This window comes from Genypterus blacodes, unplaced genomic scaffold, assembly GCF_046128005.1.
Source record: "Genypterus blacodes isolate CSIRO-AG114 ecotype Tasmania unplaced genomic scaffold, CSIRO-AGI_Gbla_v1 ptg000003l_1, whole genome shotgun sequence".
Classification (NCBI taxonomy): Eukaryota; Metazoa; Chordata; class Actinopteri; order Ophidiiformes; family Ophidiidae; genus Genypterus; species Genypterus blacodes.
In genome coordinates this window covers 7765029-7786138 of record NW_027466817.1, presented here as the reverse complement: position 1 = coordinate 7786138, position 21110 = coordinate 7765029, and the positions used below count along the sequence as shown (strand labels likewise).

General features: G+C 42.4%; 1 protein-coding gene across 2 annotated transcripts in view; it reads right to left on the bottom strand.

The window, feature by feature from the left end:
- Positions 1-21110, bottom strand: part of exoc3l2b (exocyst complex component 3-like 2b) — a 33985-nt gene that overhangs the window by 5565 nt on the left and 7310 nt on the right. For both annotated transcript variants that reach the window (XM_076146234.1, XM_076146226.1), the window contains exons 2-6: positions 15195-15680; positions 14864-15099; positions 1628-1905; positions 1212-1478; positions 171-289 (exon numbers count right to left, since the gene is read on the bottom strand). In XM_076146234.1, the coding sequence (XP_076002349.1) occupies positions 171-289; positions 1212-1478; positions 1628-1905; positions 14864-15099; positions 15195-15643 (1349 nt within the window). In that variant the 5' untranslated portion in view covers positions 15644-15680. The remainder of the gene's footprint in view (positions 1-170; positions 290-1211; positions 1479-1627; positions 1906-14863; positions 15100-15194; positions 15681-21110) is intronic.

The following is a 21110-nucleotide window of genomic DNA, read 5'->3' as shown; positions in this document are numbered from 1 at the left end:
CACTTATTGATTTGTGTGTGTGTGTGTATGTGTGTGTGTGTGTGTGTGTGTGTGTGTGTGTATGTGTGTGTGTGTGTGTGTGTGTGTGTGTGTGTGTGTGTGTGTGTGTGTGTGTGTGTGTGTGTGTGTGTGGTGTGTGTGTGTGTGTGTGTGTGTGTGTGTGTGTGTACCTGTTGTATATGTTATGCAACCAGTCCAGAAGTGAGTAGATGTCAGTGATCTCAAGATGGTTGTTGGTGATGGCTTCCAGTCGCCGAGCAACTGCCTGGTGGTAGCTCTGCACGTATACCTGACATAAAAGGCCAAAGGTCGCACAAGGATATAATCAGTAGGAAAAGCCTTCTGCAGCAACAACAGCCGACAGTGGCAGTAATAGTATATTGCAGTGACACTGGGAGTAAGTATCAGTAACAACAGCAGGTAGAAGAGGAGAAATGGAAAAAAGTTCCAATAGCAGCAGCAGTAGTGGCACCTATAGCATGTAGCAGTGCCCAGTGGTAATAGATAATATTATCTAGATTGATGTATAAGATAAACCAAGGTTTTGTGAATATTAACCATAAAAAAAACAACTTGGATTAAAATTGTAAAATTTTATATGCATAAAATGACATCATCATATGCTTTGAACCAGTGTTAATTTTTTTGTTGACTTATTGTTTTCTTTGACAACTTTTTTCACTGACGAAAATGAGACAATAACTAAATAAAAGTTAATTTGCGAGAGAAAACTATGACGGAATCTACTGACAATTTCTGCAATAAAGAAAAACGAGACAAAAATGTTCGGCTGGGACAAATTGGGAAGAGAGTCAATCAGAGCCGGTGCATTCTTCTTTTTGTTCCATATTTGTTTCAATATGAGGACAGTAGAACTTGAAAAATATTATTGTAGCGCATCAATCTAACCCCCATTATTCAACTTCCCAGTTGCAGAAGACCACTGGTGACAAAGGTGATGGGCCACTGAGAGTAAATAAACCTAACACATCCTCACAAAATGAAGAGATGAAGACTGTGTCCTGCTATTGGTATTGATATCATTATTGTGATTGTTGCCGTGCTTCTCTGTATTCTGTATCAATAAACTCTAGTGTTATGTGAGCATATGCAATTTCATTGGTGACCATCAGTCAATTAAACATTCTCATTATTATCTCAACTACAATACTACAAAAACCCAGATACCAGTATTTGCTAGAAGATCTCACCTGGAAGGGCTGGTAATCCTCGGGGTAAATGGCCACCACATTCCTTTTGGCTGCCCCCAGGTCCTCCACTACACGGGCTCTGAGCCGGTCCAGGTATCGGTCCAGTTCCCCAGCAGTGAACTCAGCTCTCTGGGGGAGGGAGCCATCGGCGGCCTCCTCCACTGACTCCTTCCACCGCTGCTTCAGACGGCGAGGTCGCGGTCCACCGGGCCCTGTGTTCTCCCTTTGGGCCCAGTCCCTGTCTGTATCCTCCTCCTGCTGCAAAACCTACAGGGAAAAAGAGATGATGAGAAGACCAAAGAAAAAACAATTTACTGGGTCCTGCATTTTCTATTATAGCCCTCAAAATGTTACAAACAATGATTTCAACAACGTGTCTACACCCGACATAGTAGCAGGTTAGGAACGATCCTCACCTGCACCACCAGGCCCAGGTTGGGTCCAGCTGTGGGTGAACGAAGTGACTCCCTAACCACAGCCCGCAGCTCCTTCTGCAGCTCTTCATACAGCAGTTCTACATCTTTTGCCTTCCTGCGGCCACCATCTTTGCTGCTGGCACTGGTCACTTCCTCTGCTGTTGTTGCAGCAACCCTGTCGGCAATGGCGGCCTCGTAACACTCCTGCTCCAGTTCCAGGATGTGAGTGTCGGCCAGGAAAAGATCCCGGTTTCTTACCAGTTGCAGGATCTCCAGAACTGAAAGACAGTCAAGTCCTGGTTAACAGATGAAAATACTTAAATACCCCAAGAGGTTTAAAAAATAATAATAATAATAAATAAATGAATAATAATTAATGTCTCCGTATTCCTCTCTAATAAAATCAGCATGTTGAACACATTTGCATGTTGGCAATGCAGAAATTATATAAAAAAAAAAGAGAAAGAAAGGGCAAAATGTGCATTCAGTGAGCATTTGGGGGATGTATGCAATAGCTTTTACACCTAATTTATGTATGTTCACACTGGCCTGGCCCGTCTGTCAAATATAAATATCATTGTGGTCCCTGAGCCAAAAGGTTTGCCCACCCCTACTCTAGAGGTAGGTTTCTTCGTTTGATTCCAACTTCAAATGTCTCCTCAGAGGGGGACAGCTTGGAGTGATGGGGTGGGACGCAGCCAAACATAGATCAGAAACGCTGCTTCCCAAAGAATCTCTGATCAGGATTGAGTATTTCTTTTAGTTAACCCTTTTCGCATTGTTGGTGTTGGGAAACAGAGCAGGCCTCAAACCTGCCATGCGGTCCTTTGTTCACAATACAAGTAAACTACAGTCCCCAGAGTTGTAGTGGACCAACCCCCTCTTCACACCTTGATGTGAAGATGTCATAGACTTTTGGCCAAAAGATTAACCCTTGCCTGTGAGGTCAGTTGCAGTATAAACCCCAAAGTTCAGTCTCTCCAGCTCAACTCAAAGCAGAAAGGAGACCTAAGAATTTGCCCTGGATGTTCCAATCCAGTGAACCCAGAACTATCTGAAGACGACTGGAAGTCCCCCCTATCTCTCTCTGACAAAGACAAAGGCCTTGTCTCAGTGAACACCTTTTTCTTTGAATCTGTTGCCAGCGAGATTTTTTCTTTGATTGCTCGACCTGGATCGCAAACCAAGACGGCAAGTGGTTTCCTCCTGTTTCTTCAATTCCCTGTAGACAAACTTCCATATCTCCCCACTTGGACCAGAAGATTTGAAGCTCTGCAGTTGTGATCAACTCACCAGCGCACAAATCTGCCTAAATCCGCCAAGAAGGCCCAACTGGACTCTCAACATAACAGGCTGCCCGATCCATTCCACGGTGAATTGCAATAAGGTCGCAATTCCACCAAGTAAGGCTAGACGTCTGGGCAGAAATAGAGTTAGAAAGTGATGTTATATGCATTAGATGTGGGATACTGTGTGTTCTTAACTAAGCAAAATGTGTGTTCTTTTAATTTTTCATCAGTGTTAATCAACACCAATTGCATGCGCGCCGTCTTCTTGTTCCTTTCTTTTTTCTCTCTCACTCCTTTGTTTGTGGTAAACTGTGATAGTGAGCAAAGCCGCCGTGTGTCTGACTCAAGGTTTTTGTGTATCACAAGACTCTTCTGAGCGTACCAGCCTGCCGCATAAATCACCTTCATCAGAACTGACTCCATTCCATCCTCTCCTTCTCTGAGGGGTGGGACACCCAGTTTAACCTCACGCACACACCCACATACACATACTATACTAGGAGTGAATCCGCCATCTTAGTAGTGAACCTTGAACCCTGGAACTCCACCCACACACATGTGTTTACCCGCCATTTTGTATAGACCTTTTACTAAACTAGATTCCCCATTATAGTTTAATCCAGGCCCTACTAGTGGGTGTGTCAAGAACTTGGCCATCATCTCTCTCACACACACACACACACACACACAAACGCACACACACACACACACACACACACACACACACACACACACACACACACACACACACACACACACACACACACTCAAGCTTTAATTCCCTTGTGATTGAATCCGTTATTTTCTGAACTTCCTGTCTTTCTGGTTTATTATATTTATGGTGATGACTTTTAGTTATTATTGTGAGTTAATAAATCCTTTCATATTATAACAGAAGTGTCTGATTTGTTGGCTTTGAATGTTGTATGATTCATCCTCTGCTCACGCCAAGTCTCACCCTTCCAGATTGATTTTGAGCACAAATCTTTAAATTATTCCCATTAAATTAATTAATCTGATAATTTTAATTGATAATTAAGATTTATGGTGACTCTTTGAGGCTTAGATCTAATCTGCTATCCCTTTTCCCCTTTTAAGTAAGGGGTGGTTCCCCAAGGACTTCAATTTGATAAAGTTTTCTTTTTTTGTATTCGTATTTTATTTTGATAGCAATATTTGATAAAGTGAATATACCAACATTGGGATGCTGTGTGGGAGGCCTTGGGAGTTTACAATGGCCCGTACATACCTACAAATTTATTTCACAGCATTATAGTGCATTAACCTCCTCCATCACCATCTGGTTCGCTGCAGCCCGGGCAGGGCAGCAGGGCAGGCTGCAGCATATCATCCGCTGCGCAGAGAAGGTGATCGGCTGCAGCCTGCCGTCCCTCCAGGATCTGTATGCCTCCCAGACCCTGAGGCGGGCAGGCAAGATTGTGGCCGACCCCTCTCACCCTGGACACAATCTGTTTGTAACCTTCACTTCTGGCAGGAGGCTAAGGTCCATTAGGACCAAAACCTCACGCCACCAATACAGCTTCTTCCCTTCTGCAGTGGGTCTCATCAACAAGGCCCGGGTCTTCCACTGACCATACAATTAGAACTATTGGTACTTGCACATTTGTACCTTGTAACTTGCACGTTTAATTTATTTTGATTTAAACAATTTATATAATTTTGTGTGTTTTAATTAAATTATTTGCACAGTTTGAATATTTCACATTTGGTTTATATTTTATTAATCTTCGCACTCCGACCCATTCAGTTACAATTTCTGTATGTAACAATGTATGTTTTTTACTGTAGATTTACTGTTGCTCTTATACGTTGATCGCACCAGAACGACCAGAACAAATTCCTTGTAAGTGAAGCGTACTTGGCAATAAAGCTCTTCTGATTCTGATTCTGATCTAAAGTAGTGGGTCCCAACCTTTTTCTTAAGGGACCCCTATTTTACCATGTATACATACTGACGACCCCCTTTTCCCCCAACCCACATACAATTACAAAAAGGGAAAAGTAGTCTACTTCTTTTATGAAGCCGAGCTTAATACCTGTAGGAAGTTTGTGTAAAACCAGCAATTTGTATAAACTTCATGACAGATTATTTGCCGTGAATATTGCAATGTATCAAGACAATTTTTCCTTATATTTTTAGGAACACAATTCTTTGTCTTGTATTATGATTCTCTTTTAATTTCACCATCATACATACATTTTCATAGTCCAAGTGGGGTGGCTTTTAATGAGAGCTCTGAGCATGTGTTTCTTGAGCCAGTGATGGGATGTCAAGTGTGATTTTGTTGGTAGCCTTTGTTTTGCCTTTGTTTTGATGGTGAGTCCCTGACAGGTATGTTGTGCCGAATGGCAAGATGAATCTGGTGGTTGCGTGAAGTGCAAGTCTTGGAGCTTCGCCCAGTATGCAGGGTTTCATATTTTTATATTTTACTTTCATTCGCCAATTTCTCACCGGACATTCACTTCTAATTGTGTCCATTGCCTCAATGAAGCCAAACTCAATATAACTATCTTGGTAAATCCTCTTTTTATTCTTGAGAAATTCAGCATTTTCCCCTCCTTGATGCTTGGCCATTTTTCCATCAGCTCTTTGTTTTTGCGATATACATCTGTAATACAGGGCGCTCTGCTGGCATAGCTGCTGGTTTTACGTCTACACGTGCCCGTATCCTTGCGAGATTTAAAAAAAAGTTTCATCATTTATTTTTTTCTTTATTAATGAAGATGGGCCTAGACACTTCTAATATAATCCCTAAATGTAGTTGTCTTCTTCACAGAAATGAATTCAATGCTGAGACATGCATATTTTATATAAATATTTATAGAAACATTCTTACACACTTAAAATCAAGAGGGCTTTGCGACCCCCTGTGGAGCATTAACAACCCCTAGTGGGGGTCGGGAACCCAAGGTTGGGAATCACTGATCTAGAGCGACACGCAAAGTAAAGTGACCAAGATGTCCCTCTAACGACTCATAGGGTCTGGGAACAGCACTGCACATGTTGTCTACAGATTAGATGAGACATATAATCCCACACACTCTGGGTTTGCACTATGATTTCCTCCCAGTTGGACGTGGCCAAATTCCATCCTAAGGGACCTTCTGGGAGGCATCATGATCAGATGCCCACACCACCCCTGCCTCTCTCTCTCTACGACAGAGGGCGCAAGCTGAAAGTCAGCAAACAGCCTCACAACACAAACATTAGCTGACGAAAACCCATTTAGTCACATCTCATGTTTGGATATGTTTTGGAAAGTGGCTTAAAACATGAGCAATGTCTTAAGGAGAACCAAGCTACTGAGCACAGACTGGGCTGGTCACCAGTGCTAGGTGTCACTGTGTGAAGCGGGGTGTTGCCAGGAAAATCATGGAGCTCTGTCAGGCATCGCTGGAGGACAAGCCTGGACAGTAAAGATGACTGTAATGATTGAGTGTGATCAATCCTAAGGGAGCAGAGTTTGTAAGCATTCAAGGAGGATCCTCTAAAATGTCACAGCTGTAACGTTAAGCCCACTGTTTTCATCATCCAATGACACATCACGCTGGCTCCTTCCACCTAAACTCACACTGCCAGAAAGGCTGACAGTCCCATATGCCAAGGTTTGACCTATTACTTCAGAGGTGTAAATCTGTCTTTTTTGTATTTGTAAGTTTAGAGCTGCATTGCTACAAGTCAAAACCAATCAAATAGAGATTTGCCGTATAATACCCTGGTTTTGTTATGCTTATCATTGTAATCTGATTGGTTGATCCTGGTTCTGGTCGATTGATAGGTTTCAAGCTGAAAACATAAGGAAACAAGGTTTGGAATTTTTCAAATAAATCTGGACTCCTTCCCTAACTAAAAAAAATGCTGCAGTGCAAATAAACAAATAAACAAATAAAACGTGTATTTCCCATTGTAATGAGCAAAGCAGGTCAGAAGGTCAAACACAACTGCAACAAGACATGGTAAGTATCTGTAACCAAAGAGAAATGGGGCGGGGGGGTTTGCTGTCTACTCCACAGGCCCAACTGCTAGCTACAGAGAGCAGAGGTAAGAAGGAGGTGGGTGAATTTTAATAAGACTACTTGGGAAAGGGGAAGAGAAACACACATGCACAAACACACACACGCACACACGCACGCACGCACGCACGCACGCACGCACACACACACACACACACACACACACGCACACACATGCATAGGGTGGGGCCTGTGTAAGGTGATACCTTAGTACTTAAAGTGCTTTCAATCCAGATGATATGGGACCCTGTAAAACACAGCTATAACAATATACACACACATACTGTATATAGACCATAAAGATGAGGAGAAAAAGTGCTGGAGCAACACACACACACACACACACTAACACACTTAACACGGCTCTTATTGTTCCCTGTTCAGCATCAGCCGTCAAAGGAAATGTCTTCCAGCTGGATGTAGGGAGTCCCACCCACCCCACCCACCGTCACTCAAAGCTCTTCCTCATACCAACCTCAGCACCTTAAGAGTCAATTTGGGTTTAACAATCATATGACCAGCAAAAACCAGCAATGTGGTATTTGACCTCTAATGGTCACTAGATGGTGGCTCATTGAAATCTGTTTTTCAGCCAATCATAGGCAACCACAACTTCACTGTCTTTGCACAAATTTCCTGAATTTCTAAAACTAACATTCTGTTTAGGACAAACTCTCGACAAACTCCCTGAGATTCCCTGAGAGGATTTCTTTCCCTGTATTTTCTGCTTCTTGTTCTCTCCAGAAGAACACATTGAACTCTGTGTCTCTAACGAAAGACACTGAAACCAGTGGAATGAAGAAGTGAAGCTGCTGAGTCAGAGAACCTGTGAGGCTCACATTCAGTCTGTTCAGAAATACAGAGAGATAGAGAAGAGAGACAGAGAGAATGTATGATGACAATAATGTGGTCAGAACTCAATTGACTGGTGATTATTTTAGGAAAGGATTGTCTATGACAGTGTCTTTCATGTACAGTAAGTGTATGTCCACAGCATGTGTGTGTGTGCGCACGCGCGTGCATGCGTGCGTGTGCGTGTGTGAACAGTAGCAGCATTGTATGGATGCTCAGGCTGTAATGTGATCTCTTTGCTTACATTTTTCCTCCTCCAGTCAACTGAAGGTTCATTGGGAGAACGGAGGAGGAGGAGGCGATGGACATTTTAATCAACTACCCCTTAAGATCATCATCATCTCTGTCTCTCTCTCTCTCTCTCTCTCACTCTCTCTCTCACACTCTCTCTCTCTCTCTCTCTCTCTCTCTCTCTCTCTCTCTCTCTCTCTCTCTTTCTATATATATATATATATACGTACATATAAAGGCATCTCTTTATTACTCTGAACTGTCTTTGAGCCGGTTGAGCCTGTGCAGTGTGGAAACGTCTGATGATGACAGTCTGCAGGGTGAAGCATCTTAAGGCTTCCTGTGGCTGTCAGTTTGTCAGCCTGCTGACACACAGACGCCGTTGTTTATCATTACAGCTCACAGACGCACACGTCACACACATATGAGCATCTAATCATAACACTATGGTGATGTGATGACACTAGTTATGCAGCAACAAACCTTCCTCACTAAGGGGCTCAATGAATGAAGCCTTAAATTGTTACATCATCACAGCTTGAAAAGAGCAGAGCAGAGCTGCCAGCTTCATGAGCCATAGCTGTGTGCAATGTGTTAGTTGTGGAAATCATATGATAATAATGAGAAATAAATGATAATATAATTCATGTTAGAGAGAAGTATTTCCTGTCTGTTACTTGTATATAATCCTCTTTGTTGTGCCTTTGAACCAGCTATGGTAACACGACAAGAGATTACTGCACACGCGCACACACACACACACACACACACACACACACACACACACACACACACACACACACAGTGTGCGTGGTGCACTCACATAGTATGAGGAAAGTTGACTTTGTCTTTCATCTCCTTTTAAGAGAGAGAGAGAGAGAGAGAGAGAGGGAGAGAGAGATAGAGAGATTTGAACCTCCTTCTGGTCCATTTGGTGTTACAGAGGTCACCTCTGAGGTATTGAGTGACTGATTTATCAAGGTCAAACCCAAGCTTTCAAATATATTGAGTTCATATCTGGATTAAGTATCGATTGTTCTCAAGGCGTTATTCAAGACACTGAGTTAATGCTAAATTAGAGATCAGATATCGAGTTATTGAAAATATCCTGATTTCGAGTTCATAACCAAGTTATCGTAGTTATTTGACTGATGTTGCAATTATCAAGTTTTTATAACCAGTTTAAGTTAATGTTACAGTCATCATGCGAAAAAAGTTTATATCACCATTTATTTTTTTCTATATGAATGAAGATAGGCCTAGAGACTGAATTGAATTAAGTTAAGATCCAAGATAATAAATCCAATCGATTTTTTTGTGATCACGTCTCATTCATTTTATAATCTGTCTGTGCTTTGCATTTGTGATTTCAGTCTCAGTTTTGCCTATCAAATCAAGACGCACTAAACAATAAAATACTACATAGAGCAAATATCCAAATCCAGTTTGATATAATTACTAACAGGACAGCATATGCTGCTAGTCTATGTAAGTACAGTCCATATGTAAGGCAGCACCGGTGCTCATTTTATTCCTACATATTTGTATTTTTACATAACGGCAAATTGTGGCTCTCCCATCCAAGTGACTAAAAACCTTGATGAAAAGATTTGCCTGTTGTTCACACAGCCACACAAGATGCAGCAGCATCGTATCAACAACACTGCGAGAAATTAGGTCATGTGTTGGTCAAATGGAAGGAACGGCATTCACCCTGACACACACACACACAGCACAGACTACAGACTACAATACTCTCTCTTCTCTCTATGAGCCATGTCTAAACCACAAAACATCCCGGCTGTCCCACACACACACACGCAGACGCACATGCACATACACACGGCTCAATAGATAAATTATACATTTTTGTGTGATAGTTTGGTTTATACTTTTCACAGAGGTTTGTCCACCAGTTTACACTGAATTTTGAGGCATTTTCCCCAATAAACTCAAAATAGTAAAAACTGAAATTAAATCTTCCCTTGTGAAAATGTATGGTCACTGGCCCAAAAAAAGACAGAATGGGTTGAATATCAGTGCAACCACAGCTTTCACCTGAGTAAGAGTTAACTACATTACATTACATTACATTACTGTCATTTAGCAGGCGCTTTTATCCAAAGCGACTTCCAATAAGTGCGTTCAACATAAGTAGGCAACTATTTTGAGATGTGATCGTCCCAATCCTCTTTTATTCAGATTGTAATGTAACATAATCTCTCTATGGTTTTTCTGAACCTTTTCCCTTAAACATCAATCTTTGGTAAAGTAGATTATTTCAGCATTGTCTGAATTGTTGGCACGGACACTTCAACTAGGAGGGGTTTCAGTCCATCGGAGTATCAGAATCTGTGAAGTGAACTGATAGTGCAGGAACATTGTATTCCCAAAATGACTGACATCAGCCACTTGCCATGTAGATCCAAACATGGCAGTGTGTGGATTGTGGCTTTGAGTTAGATGCGCATCATGCATACCTGCCTACAGACAGACTGATCTGTATCTATGGAGGCTCTGCACGCTTTTATAAGAAGCCAGAATGCATGACAACAACAACAAATGATTGATAGGACGGCTACACAGAGGCTTTCACCATCTGTAGGAGTCAAACTCAGGTCAGCCCTCTACACCAGAACAGCTAATTACAACACAGCAGACTAATTCTGATTTTGCGGATTTGTAGCTGAAAGGTATTATGGTTCTTACTGAATTTGGATGCAGAGCTGTTAATGTTTTAGCGTTTAAAAAATGTATATTTGAACATGTAGCAGCTTCTGGAGGATCTCCTGGACATGTTTCTCAATATTGTGTAAAAGCAGTGAAATAGTGATTCTATTTAATAAAAACAGTATTATTTAATCCACACTGAATCTGAAAGTGACACAGCTGGCCAATCACAACAAAGATGACCTTTCTCTGCGACAGTACCTCAAACTCAGTGTTTTCTCAGTGAAGTGACAGCAAAAGGGTATATGTGTTTTGGGCACAATAAAGCATTCCCTAAATGAAAACAAGAATGTGGGAATAATATAAATGTGGTTAATCGACACCAGACTAGACTAGAGCAGTGGTTTCCCAACCTTTTTGTTAAGGGGCCCCTATTTTACCATGCATACATACTGCCGACGCCCTCTGCCCCCCACCCACATACAATTACAATAAAGGGGGAAAAGTAGTCTACTTCTTTTGTGATATGTCTGTCTGTATATTTCATTATATTCAGTGCATAAAAACAATAACAGCACAGAACAATTGACTGTACAATGATGCTGAACTTAACACCTGTTTGTGTAAAACCAGCAATTTGTATAAACTTCATGACAGATTATTTGCTGTGAATATTGCAATGTATCAAGACAGTTTTTTCTTATATTTTTAGGAACACAATTCTATGTCTGTATTATGATTTCACCATCATACATACATTTCCATAGTCCAAGCAGGCTGGCTTTTAATGAGAGCTCTGAGCATGTGTTTCTTGAGCCAGTGATGGGATGTCAGGTGTGATTTTGTTGATGGCCAAACGAAAGTCATTGTGCCCATCAAGCTTGTTGCTTGTTGCATGCTTTTGTTTTGATGGTGAGTCTCTGACATGAATTTGGTGGTTGCGTGAAGTGCAAGTTCTTGGAGCAATGCCCGGTTTGCAGGGTTTCATACTTTCATTCGCCAATTTCTCACTGCACTCTCACTTCTAATTGTGTTCATTGCCTCAGTTAAGCCAAACTCAATATAACTGTAAACGGTAAATCCTCTTTTTCTTCTTGAGAAATTCAGTATTCTCCCCTCCTTGACGCTTCGCCATTTTTCCATCAGCTCTTTGTTTTTGCGATATACATCTGTAATACAGGACCAGGTCATTTAGCCGGCTTGCTCAGCTAGCGTAGCTGCTGGTGTTTACGGCTACATGTGCCCTTATCCTTGCGAGATTTAAAAAAAAGTTTATATCATCATTTATTTTTTCTATATTAATGAAGATAGGCCTAGAGACTTCTAAAATGATCTCTAAATGTAGTTGTCTTCACAGACATGAATAAAATGCTGAGACATGTATTTCTTATATAAATATTCATAGAAAAATTCTTACACGCTTACAATCAAGAGGGCTTTTGCGACCCCCTGTGGAGCCTTAACGACCCGTAGTGAATCACTGTACTAGAGAACTGGTTGGACTGGACTTTAAAGTGAACACATCTGTATACACAAATCAACTCCCTGCAACCTGCACACTGATCAAAAAGTTTTTACAGGATTGTGTGTGTGTGTGTATGTGAAGGACAGATAACAATGATGCAAGTATCAACAGCACCGATTCCTTCGCGCGCTCACGCACACACACACACACACACACACACACACACTGTAATGCAAGCTGCTGATATGGTGGTTTAGCAGCATCTCAAAACAAGCCCCTACCAGAACTTTCTCTGCACTTCACACTCAAACCAACCCAAAACATGATCATTACTCTTGTTCTTCTCTGCATCATTGTTAGATAAAGTTATATAACTGTGGATTTTTAAAGACAGATTTGTGATTTAGCTCCAGAACATGTTAAATAAGTGGGAGGACTTTTTTTCTTACATTAGGACGATACATATGATCATTCACAATTGAGTGCAAGAAAATTCAGAAGTTAACTCATGTAAGCTACCAGCTGACATTTTCAACCTGCCCCCATCACAACTTTCCAGTTTACACACCAAATTCAGTGTGTATGAGCACCCGTGCCTCAACTCGCTTAACTACATGTCGACTATAAGAAAGAATGGATTCCAGAATGTCACACCGTCTCTAATTACAGTCACAACAATCCACCCATCCACCGACAACCCTCTTTAACTGTGATTATGGGTGAGCCAACATGTTCAGTGCATTGAGGTAACCCATTTCCCCAGCAACACTGGAACTAACTGAGAAGTTCTGGATTTTCTGTCAAGTATGGAACATGCAGAATAACAACAGATACAATTTACAAAACTGTTGACTGCAGCTAACAGTTCCTCTAACAGTCAATAGATCAGGGGTGGCTAACCAGTCCAGCTCAAAGAGCCACAACAAAACCAAACAACATTTTGAAGAGCCACACTGTTACCAGACCATCAATGACCTGAAATGGTTCAACTTCACAAAAGAGCCAGAGAGAAGAGGTTATGGAGAGTAATTGAAAATACAGGAGTGTAACGTGGCGGTAAAAAAACCTCTCTCGAAAAAAGAAAAAAAACCTCACAACACGTGGGAACTGATGGGAAAAGAACCAGAAACAAAAGACAATTGTTTGAGATTGTGTGTGTTGTGAGAGGAAAACGATAACAAAGTATTAACCCACATGGGTAAAGTGCTTAAAGATAAACTAATAAAGAATGTTCAAATTATAAACAAAAAGCGCAGTAAGCCAGCAAGGAACAAGGATGAGCTGCCCAGTGACTGCCAGCGTGAGTGGACCGGAGAAGAGTGAGCGAGAGACCGGCCCAACCCATAACAAGTGTTCTCAGTACCAGCATGACACGGCCTGTAGGGGAGACAGAGGGAAAATAGCGCAGCTAAAACGTCCGCTGTTCATCTTCATATTTTGATTTAGCTTTTGGCTTTCCCGCCTCCTCTGCGATTCTGTCAGTAGCTAATGCTAGTCTGGCAAGTAACACTGAGACTGTGAATACACATTAGAATGTTTCATGTTTGGAACATAAACGTTACTGTTAATTTTTTCCTGTTCGGCTCCCAAGCCGTGGTCAAGGAGCACAGGGAAGATGTTTCCTCCAGGGCCGAAGTTGATGCTCAGTTACTTCGGGGTTAATCCCCTCACCTTTTCCAGCAGCAGCAGCAGAATAGCGCACAGTAAGTTCGGTCGTTCTTGGGAAGTTGGCAGCTTTATATCCACCAGTCTCTGGTACACTGTTCGTTCATATGTTCATGCTGTAACCTGTAGCCGTAACATTCATTGCTCACGCCAACGTTCTACGTACCACCGGTCTCTCTCTCGCTCGTCCAACTCACACACACACGCGCATAAACCCACGCCCACACCCGCGAACACGCACACACACACAGCTTTTCCAGATATTTGGGCAGTCTTTCTAACACAGAAAGACTTTCGCATGTAAACAAGGGTGTGGGAAGGCAGAGAACACACACACACACTCACTTGAATCATCCATACAAATGACCGAAGTAAAGGGTACAATGAACAATAGAAAGTTTCCAAGACTGACCCAACACCTTTGAATACACACACATATACTATACCTTTCTTTGTGTGCACATTTACCTACAGAAGACAACCACACACATACACACACACACATTTCATTAGGTGGTGGTCAGCAATAGCATTCTGTAGGGCTGGTGTGACGCGTCGACGTAAACCGATTACCGGACTACGTAAATACGGCGGTTTGCATAACAGGTGAGATCAAGCTGTGGCGAAAAAAAGTCACCGCGTTGTAAAGTGAAAGCATCGCAAAGTTGCACTTCGGGTTTTCGCCAACCAAGCATGATACACTAGGACAGGGGTGGCGAACACACGGCTCGCTGGCCTTTTTGCCGGCTGACGTGCTGTTCACAAGCGGAAGCGCAAACTGACCTGCGTCCCCCCCCCCCCCCCTAGACCGACTGATCGCAGTGCAAACTGAAAGGCATCATGATATTTATTTTGGGGTAAATAATTGCTATATAGTATAAATATAATCTATAGATTAATCGACAAATCGAAAAAATAATCTGTGCAGCCCTAGCATTCTGTGAATGAAACTTAGATGAACAGATTGTTAGGCCATGTGGACAAAATATGACCAAAAGGAGGTGAGAGGTGAGGCGGTTCTTGTCTTACCAGACAGTGGCTCTCTGGGTTTGACCTCCTCCACCACCTCTTGAACAGCCTGCTCCTCTGGGCCCTGGGAGGTGTGGTCGGCCATGGACTCCCTCTTCAGCTTGCCCCGGCCTACAATCTTCATGAAGGACAGGCGGTGGCTGGTGGAGTCGCACTCACTCTCGAGACAGTTCAGATCCCCGTTTGTCAGAGACTCCTTACGTGAGCTGAGGGAATCCCGATACTTTCCTGCAAACCTGGCACACAAGTGAAGGAACAGTGAGTTTGAGGTAGTTCACAAATAAAATAATACTGCAATAATTTAAATCACTAGAAGTACGTAAATCTTTACCTTAGCAGACTTCCCTCAGAGCTCCTCCTCCCTTTCTTCTTCTTCTCTGCAGGTGAGGGCGTCCCCTGTGGCGATGGTGTGGCACTGCCTTTGCTCCGCACCGACGCCCTCAGGTTCTTCCCCAGCTTACCCAAGCTCTTCAGCGGGGAGGTGAATTTGAACGAGCCCTTCATGGAGCCTCCTCCTCCACCTCCTCCCCTCTTGCCCTCATTGGCCTCATTCTCGTCCTCCTCATCCTCGAACGGGTTGCGGTCCCGGGGGGCGTCGCCATCCAGGAGGGAGCTGCCTGGTGACCAGGGGTTGCTGTGGTCACCGTCCCCACTGTTGTCGAAGGCGTTGTGGTGGTGGTGGGGGTTGATGTTGAGGCTCATCCTGCGAAGGATCCAGGCGTTGTCTAATGTCGTACCGCCGCCTTTCAGACGCACTGGGAGGTTTTTGAAGATGGGCATGATGAAGCTGAGAGGGGGGTGGGGGGAGGGGAGGAGCCTGGGAAAGCGAGAGATAAGGAGAGAGTGCGATACGTTACTTATGATTCAAAGTTTAGCTGAAGCTTTGTCAGACAATCCATCAAAATACAGATCAACTGCACTAGAATAAATATATATAAATATAAATATAAATATTTTTTCACATTTATACAGAAGCAGCATCCCAGGAAGAGACACAAGTAATTAATTGTCATCCTAAGCTAAGCTGTTTGTTATTTAGTTCTATTTTAGAGAGAAACCTGTTGTTAAAACAATCATACGAGGATCAGTGTGAGGTTAGTCTTCAGTGAGGCATTTACAGGCAGTAACAAATGGAATTCACTGTTTTTGAGGCCTTGTTTTTGTAAAAGAGTTTTGTATGTAAATATAGTATAATATATATATTTTAACGCTGCAGCTTTTGAGATGGCAAAGCAAGTCATATAACATTTGAAGTTATATTGAAAAAAGACAAGTTCCCCGTGCTAGATGATTGCAAAGTTCAAAACAATGTGTCATAAAGAATCCGCTCCTTAACATGAAGGTTCTCGGAGATAAAACCATCCTACAGCCTCTGTTCGACCGCCTGCTCATAAACCGGCTGATATCTCTTGTTTCCATAGAGATGTGCCACTAAAACAAAGGCTCATGAAATCATAAACCATTAACAGACAGCAGGTGTAACCCAGGAAGCAGCTTAATACTTATCTGTACTGCACTCACATTGCAGGTAGGACAATTGTGGGCAAGTTTAATGCTTGAGTGGGAGATCATCAGTTACAGCTTTCAATGTGTAAAGAATTACACAATTATAAGAGCATTAACAAAATAATCAATTGACTTGTTTGCTAGAATATTGGATGGTGGCAAATAAAGCATGGCACATACAGACCCATTCACACATATGGGCAATTTATTTGCAAATGCACTTAGCCAGTGTGTCTTTAGATGTGTGAAATGGGACCACCCAGAGGAAATCCATGCAGACACAGAGAGAACATGCAAACGGCACCCAGAGGGGCCAGAGTCATGTTCGAATCCGAGACCGTCTGCAGTTTTACAGAAAGAAACAAATCCTCCACAGCTGATATGACATCAATGCATGCAATGCTGCATATTGTGGCTGCAAAAGCCCTCCTCCGCAACCAACTCAATTGTATTTTGTATGACATTATATCCTGTGCATTGTGTTCATTCAAGTTGAATATCCAATGAAAATCTGTGCTCAAAGAAGAATCCCCCTCAGCAATGAATGTATGAGGAGCTACACTGCAGCTGAGCCTTCGCTCCCAAATACAAATACATGACGATTTGTGTAATAAATGCTGATCTAAACTAATGTCAGTGTCTCTGATTGAACTGTACGTTCAGCATGTGACCCTGTCTATGTTGTCTCACAGAGCCTGAGCTCCCTCTGGAAGTTGGACGTGAGAATCATTGCGCCTCAATGAATGGGACTGAAGTAACAAAAACATTGCATGTTGCATTGGATTGAGAAGTTACCAATCAAACCTCTTAAATTTGGTCACTGGATGACTCAGAATCAGAAACGTTTATTGGCAGTGAAAATCCTGGTGCAGAATTCCATGGAAACAAGAAAAGGGTAGAGTTGGATTGGAAAACATTTTCACTGAGCACATCACTCTCTGTTTTCACTAAAATCCCTGATTTGACAGCTACTCTTAGATGTTCACCGTGCATGAATTGGTTTTTACCTCACACACGCTCACTAAACAGCAGCAAACGCACTTTAATCGCACACACCATCTTCAACTATAATAAAACCATTTCCATTTTCACTCCACATCTGCCTTCAGTCAGAAGTAGCAGGTGTGAGAAAAAGCCACAACTCCTATTAGAACAACTCATGTTTGTTCTATTAGTTGAGATTAAATAATCTTGCTTCTCAGCTGGACAAGTTAAAGGAGAATAAACTAAAGAGGACTAAAGCACACACCAGTAATTGAGTATTTCTGGTTCAGCAGCATGTCCAGACCTGCGGAGCCACTAACAATTCCTTGAGCTACCTTATGTAGTCCGGCTTATGTGATGCTAACTATGTGTCTCGTTATCTAATGTTTTCATTGACAAATTGACAGATGTGTAATGTAAACACTCAAATATTGCAATGCAATATTTGTCATTACATTTATGCTGTCCAGATTAACCCAGAGGTCTTCAATGTGCCAGTAGGGGGCGACTGTACAATTTGGTTTTGCATCACACCTGATTCTGGCCTGAACATATCCTCATACCCTGGATGTTTTCTTTCTAGGTGATTAGAAAAATACATGCCATGGATATGTGAAGGCTGTGACACGAACACGCCCTTGATCCAAAGATTCCAAAAGCCAACCCAGGAGTCCTTCACTCTCTCCGTTGCACTATCGCTGTCCTTTCCGCTCCCATTGTTTGTATCCAGAAGCTTCCGTGATGCCCTCCAACCCTCCTGAACAAAACAACGTTGCCGGGCTCCGTGTGGGTTTCCTGACCCTGCCGACAGGGCTGCCGGGTATTTATGGATCCAACACCGCTGAATCACTTCCAACTTCAGCCAACGCACTGTACTCCTATCTTTGTGAGGACCAGTTTCAGTTTATGGGAACCAGCTGCACCCTCTTCAAAAGCTTCTTTGAAGGACTCAGACTGTTGAGGTTCACCTTATGCGATAGGAACAGTAATATGTCGACCAAGGTCCATACAAGTACAGTAGTGTGTGTAGCTTGCTCAGGTGTGGGTGTGTGTATTTGCAAGCTGTCCTTCACAAATATGTCCATACATACAGTATGTGTGTATTCATATGAGTGCCTGTGCTCATGCTCATGTACTACGTATACGTGAATGTGTGTGTGAGTGTGTATGTCTATTTTTGGAAACAGCAGGGGTGTCCTGAGCTGGTGAGACTGGAAACCAACATCGTGAACAACATCCGCTCCCAGTCAGCTTCACACACTGAAGCAGAATGCAAGAGGAAGTACTCCAATCCTTTACTGAAGTAAAATTACTCGTGCCACAATAGACAAATTCTTCCTCACAAGTAAAAGTCTTCAAGTATAAGTGAAAGCACATAGATGTTAGCAGGAAAACATTTGCATAAGTAGTAAGTGCAAATGGGTACAACAGACAAATTATTTCATTTTGAAGAATGACCCACAGCTGCATAAATTAGAATCTAAGAGTTACGACTCAAAAGTTAGAAAAGGAAAAGCAAAGTGTCACAGCTGTAATAAACCTAAAGGAAATCAGACTACCGTGTTTCCTGACCAACACAACACACAAACACAACACAAACAGGAAGTGAAGGTGATAACCAAATGGTCGATGTCACCAGCATCTACCTTGACCAATGGGTGGAGAGCTCAGGCCGTGTGTGTGTGTTTCATGTTGATTAATACCTATACAGATAATAAGCTGATGTATGACTGCTGGGAAAAAAAACACAGAGTACATCAACCATCAACAGCAGGAAGGAATTGGTTGATAAAGCTGACAGCTGATGGTCACATCCTGGTAGAACTTCCTAATTTTCCATTTTTTTAAACAGCTTTGTAAACCCAAATGCAAGCTGTTCATGTGTTGAAACTGCTTGTGCTCATTATTTAGAAAAGTTGATGTTTCATTGTATTTTAGAAGCAAAGCATTACAAACGCCACTGTGCTTGGTGTGCAAACTCAGGCTAAAACAGGGTTTTGGGAATACTATGAGCATCTTTGGAACTTTGACAGTGCTGCTTGCTTCAATATAAAAACCAAGAAAGATGAAAAATGAGCAGGTTCAGTAGAGCTTTTCCAACAGTGCTGTAGGCTGCTGCTTTATAGAGGCTGGATACACTGGCCACTCATTCACTTATAGATGATGTAACAGCAGTAACAAATTCATGTCATGTGTGAAGTGTTGCATCATTATAATCTTATAAAGAATAAGATCAAACAACAACAGAACTGAAATTTAACTATAAAAAAGTCCTAAAACTCTTAGCTATAAGCCTGATAATACTGGTAGTATTAGTAAGTAAGAAGTAAATTCATTTAGCAACAGTAAAAGTGTGTCAGTCCTAAACATCCAATAACTGACGGCAGTTTGTCCTTTCTAGTTGTGTAACAGAGGAGTCGATGATTGATCAGGGCTGAGCAGCTCTGATAAAAAAAAAACACTTTAATGGCTTCAAAGTCCCCTCATGGCCGTCACAGCCACATCTCATCTCACGGTCTAGACCAGGGGTGCCTAATACGTCGATCGCGATCGACCGGCAACGGCCTCACTCGACCTCGGCACACTCGGCGGTGGCAGCACCCGTCCCCCCCACCCGTCAACGAAAATCGCGGACAGCACCAGCACCAGGATTTCTTTGGCTCTCATTTATCCACTTAGAAATGAACTTTGACCTTTTACACTTCAATTTTTTGGCACAAACATACTGCTGCACAGCTCCTCTGACCTCTGTCTGACTGCACTGTAGAACATCATGCACTTAATTGAAAGGATGAAGAATACAAAGGTGACCCTGTGCGTCCACTTCTGGCAGCTTGGTCTCAGTCAGATTCACCCAACTGAGAAAATTACTAATGTGCCTTTCACAGGAACTATTTCAGGAACTCAAAAACTTTACTTCATTGTGCCCCACAGGGCCAGGAAACCATTTTAAGCTCCTTCTCCAGTATAAGTCTGATAGTTGAGGAACTAACTTAGTTACTCTCTTACTCCCTGGATTGTTCCGCTTTCTATGTGCACCATTACAGCCACTGCAAACAGTTGTCAGTTCGGTCACAGACAGGACGGATCCTGCACAATTCCAAAAAATATCCCATAATAAGAAGAGGCTGCATGAGTTTGCCTGCAGGGCAGAGGACTGATGGCTAATAACATGTGACTGGAACAATATGGGTACCAGCAGAAAACCTGAGGAGCAGGAGGAAGAGGAGGAGGAGGAGGAGGAGGAGGAGGAGGAGGAGGAGGAAGGGTAAGAGCTTCACAGTCAGTCAAGTACTAATACAATACACACTTACACACACAGTCTCCTTATCTATCCTCAACACGGACAAACACACATACACAATGAGGTCTTAATGATTGCATACCACAGACAGGCAAATGTCTCTGCTTGCTTTAACCGAAGTCACATTTACCCAAGATGCATCTGTCTTTCATTAGGTTAAGAACGTCCACTCAGCCATGATTTGAGGGTGAAAGCAGCTGTCCAGAAAAACATATTAATACCCTTTCCCCAGTGAATGTCAGATTGTTGAATAAATTATTGGCCCGAATCCACAGCAACTGGCAGCCAGTCTGCACCAGAGACTTCAGGAGAAACCACTAGACAATAGGCTAACGTCCATAGACTGGCTCAGTGTAAGTGAAGTTAGCTGTACAGCAGTCATACATGAAGGTTCACTCATACATGGCTTGACCAACTGCAGAGGGTTTTATTCTGAACAACTGACTGCATGAA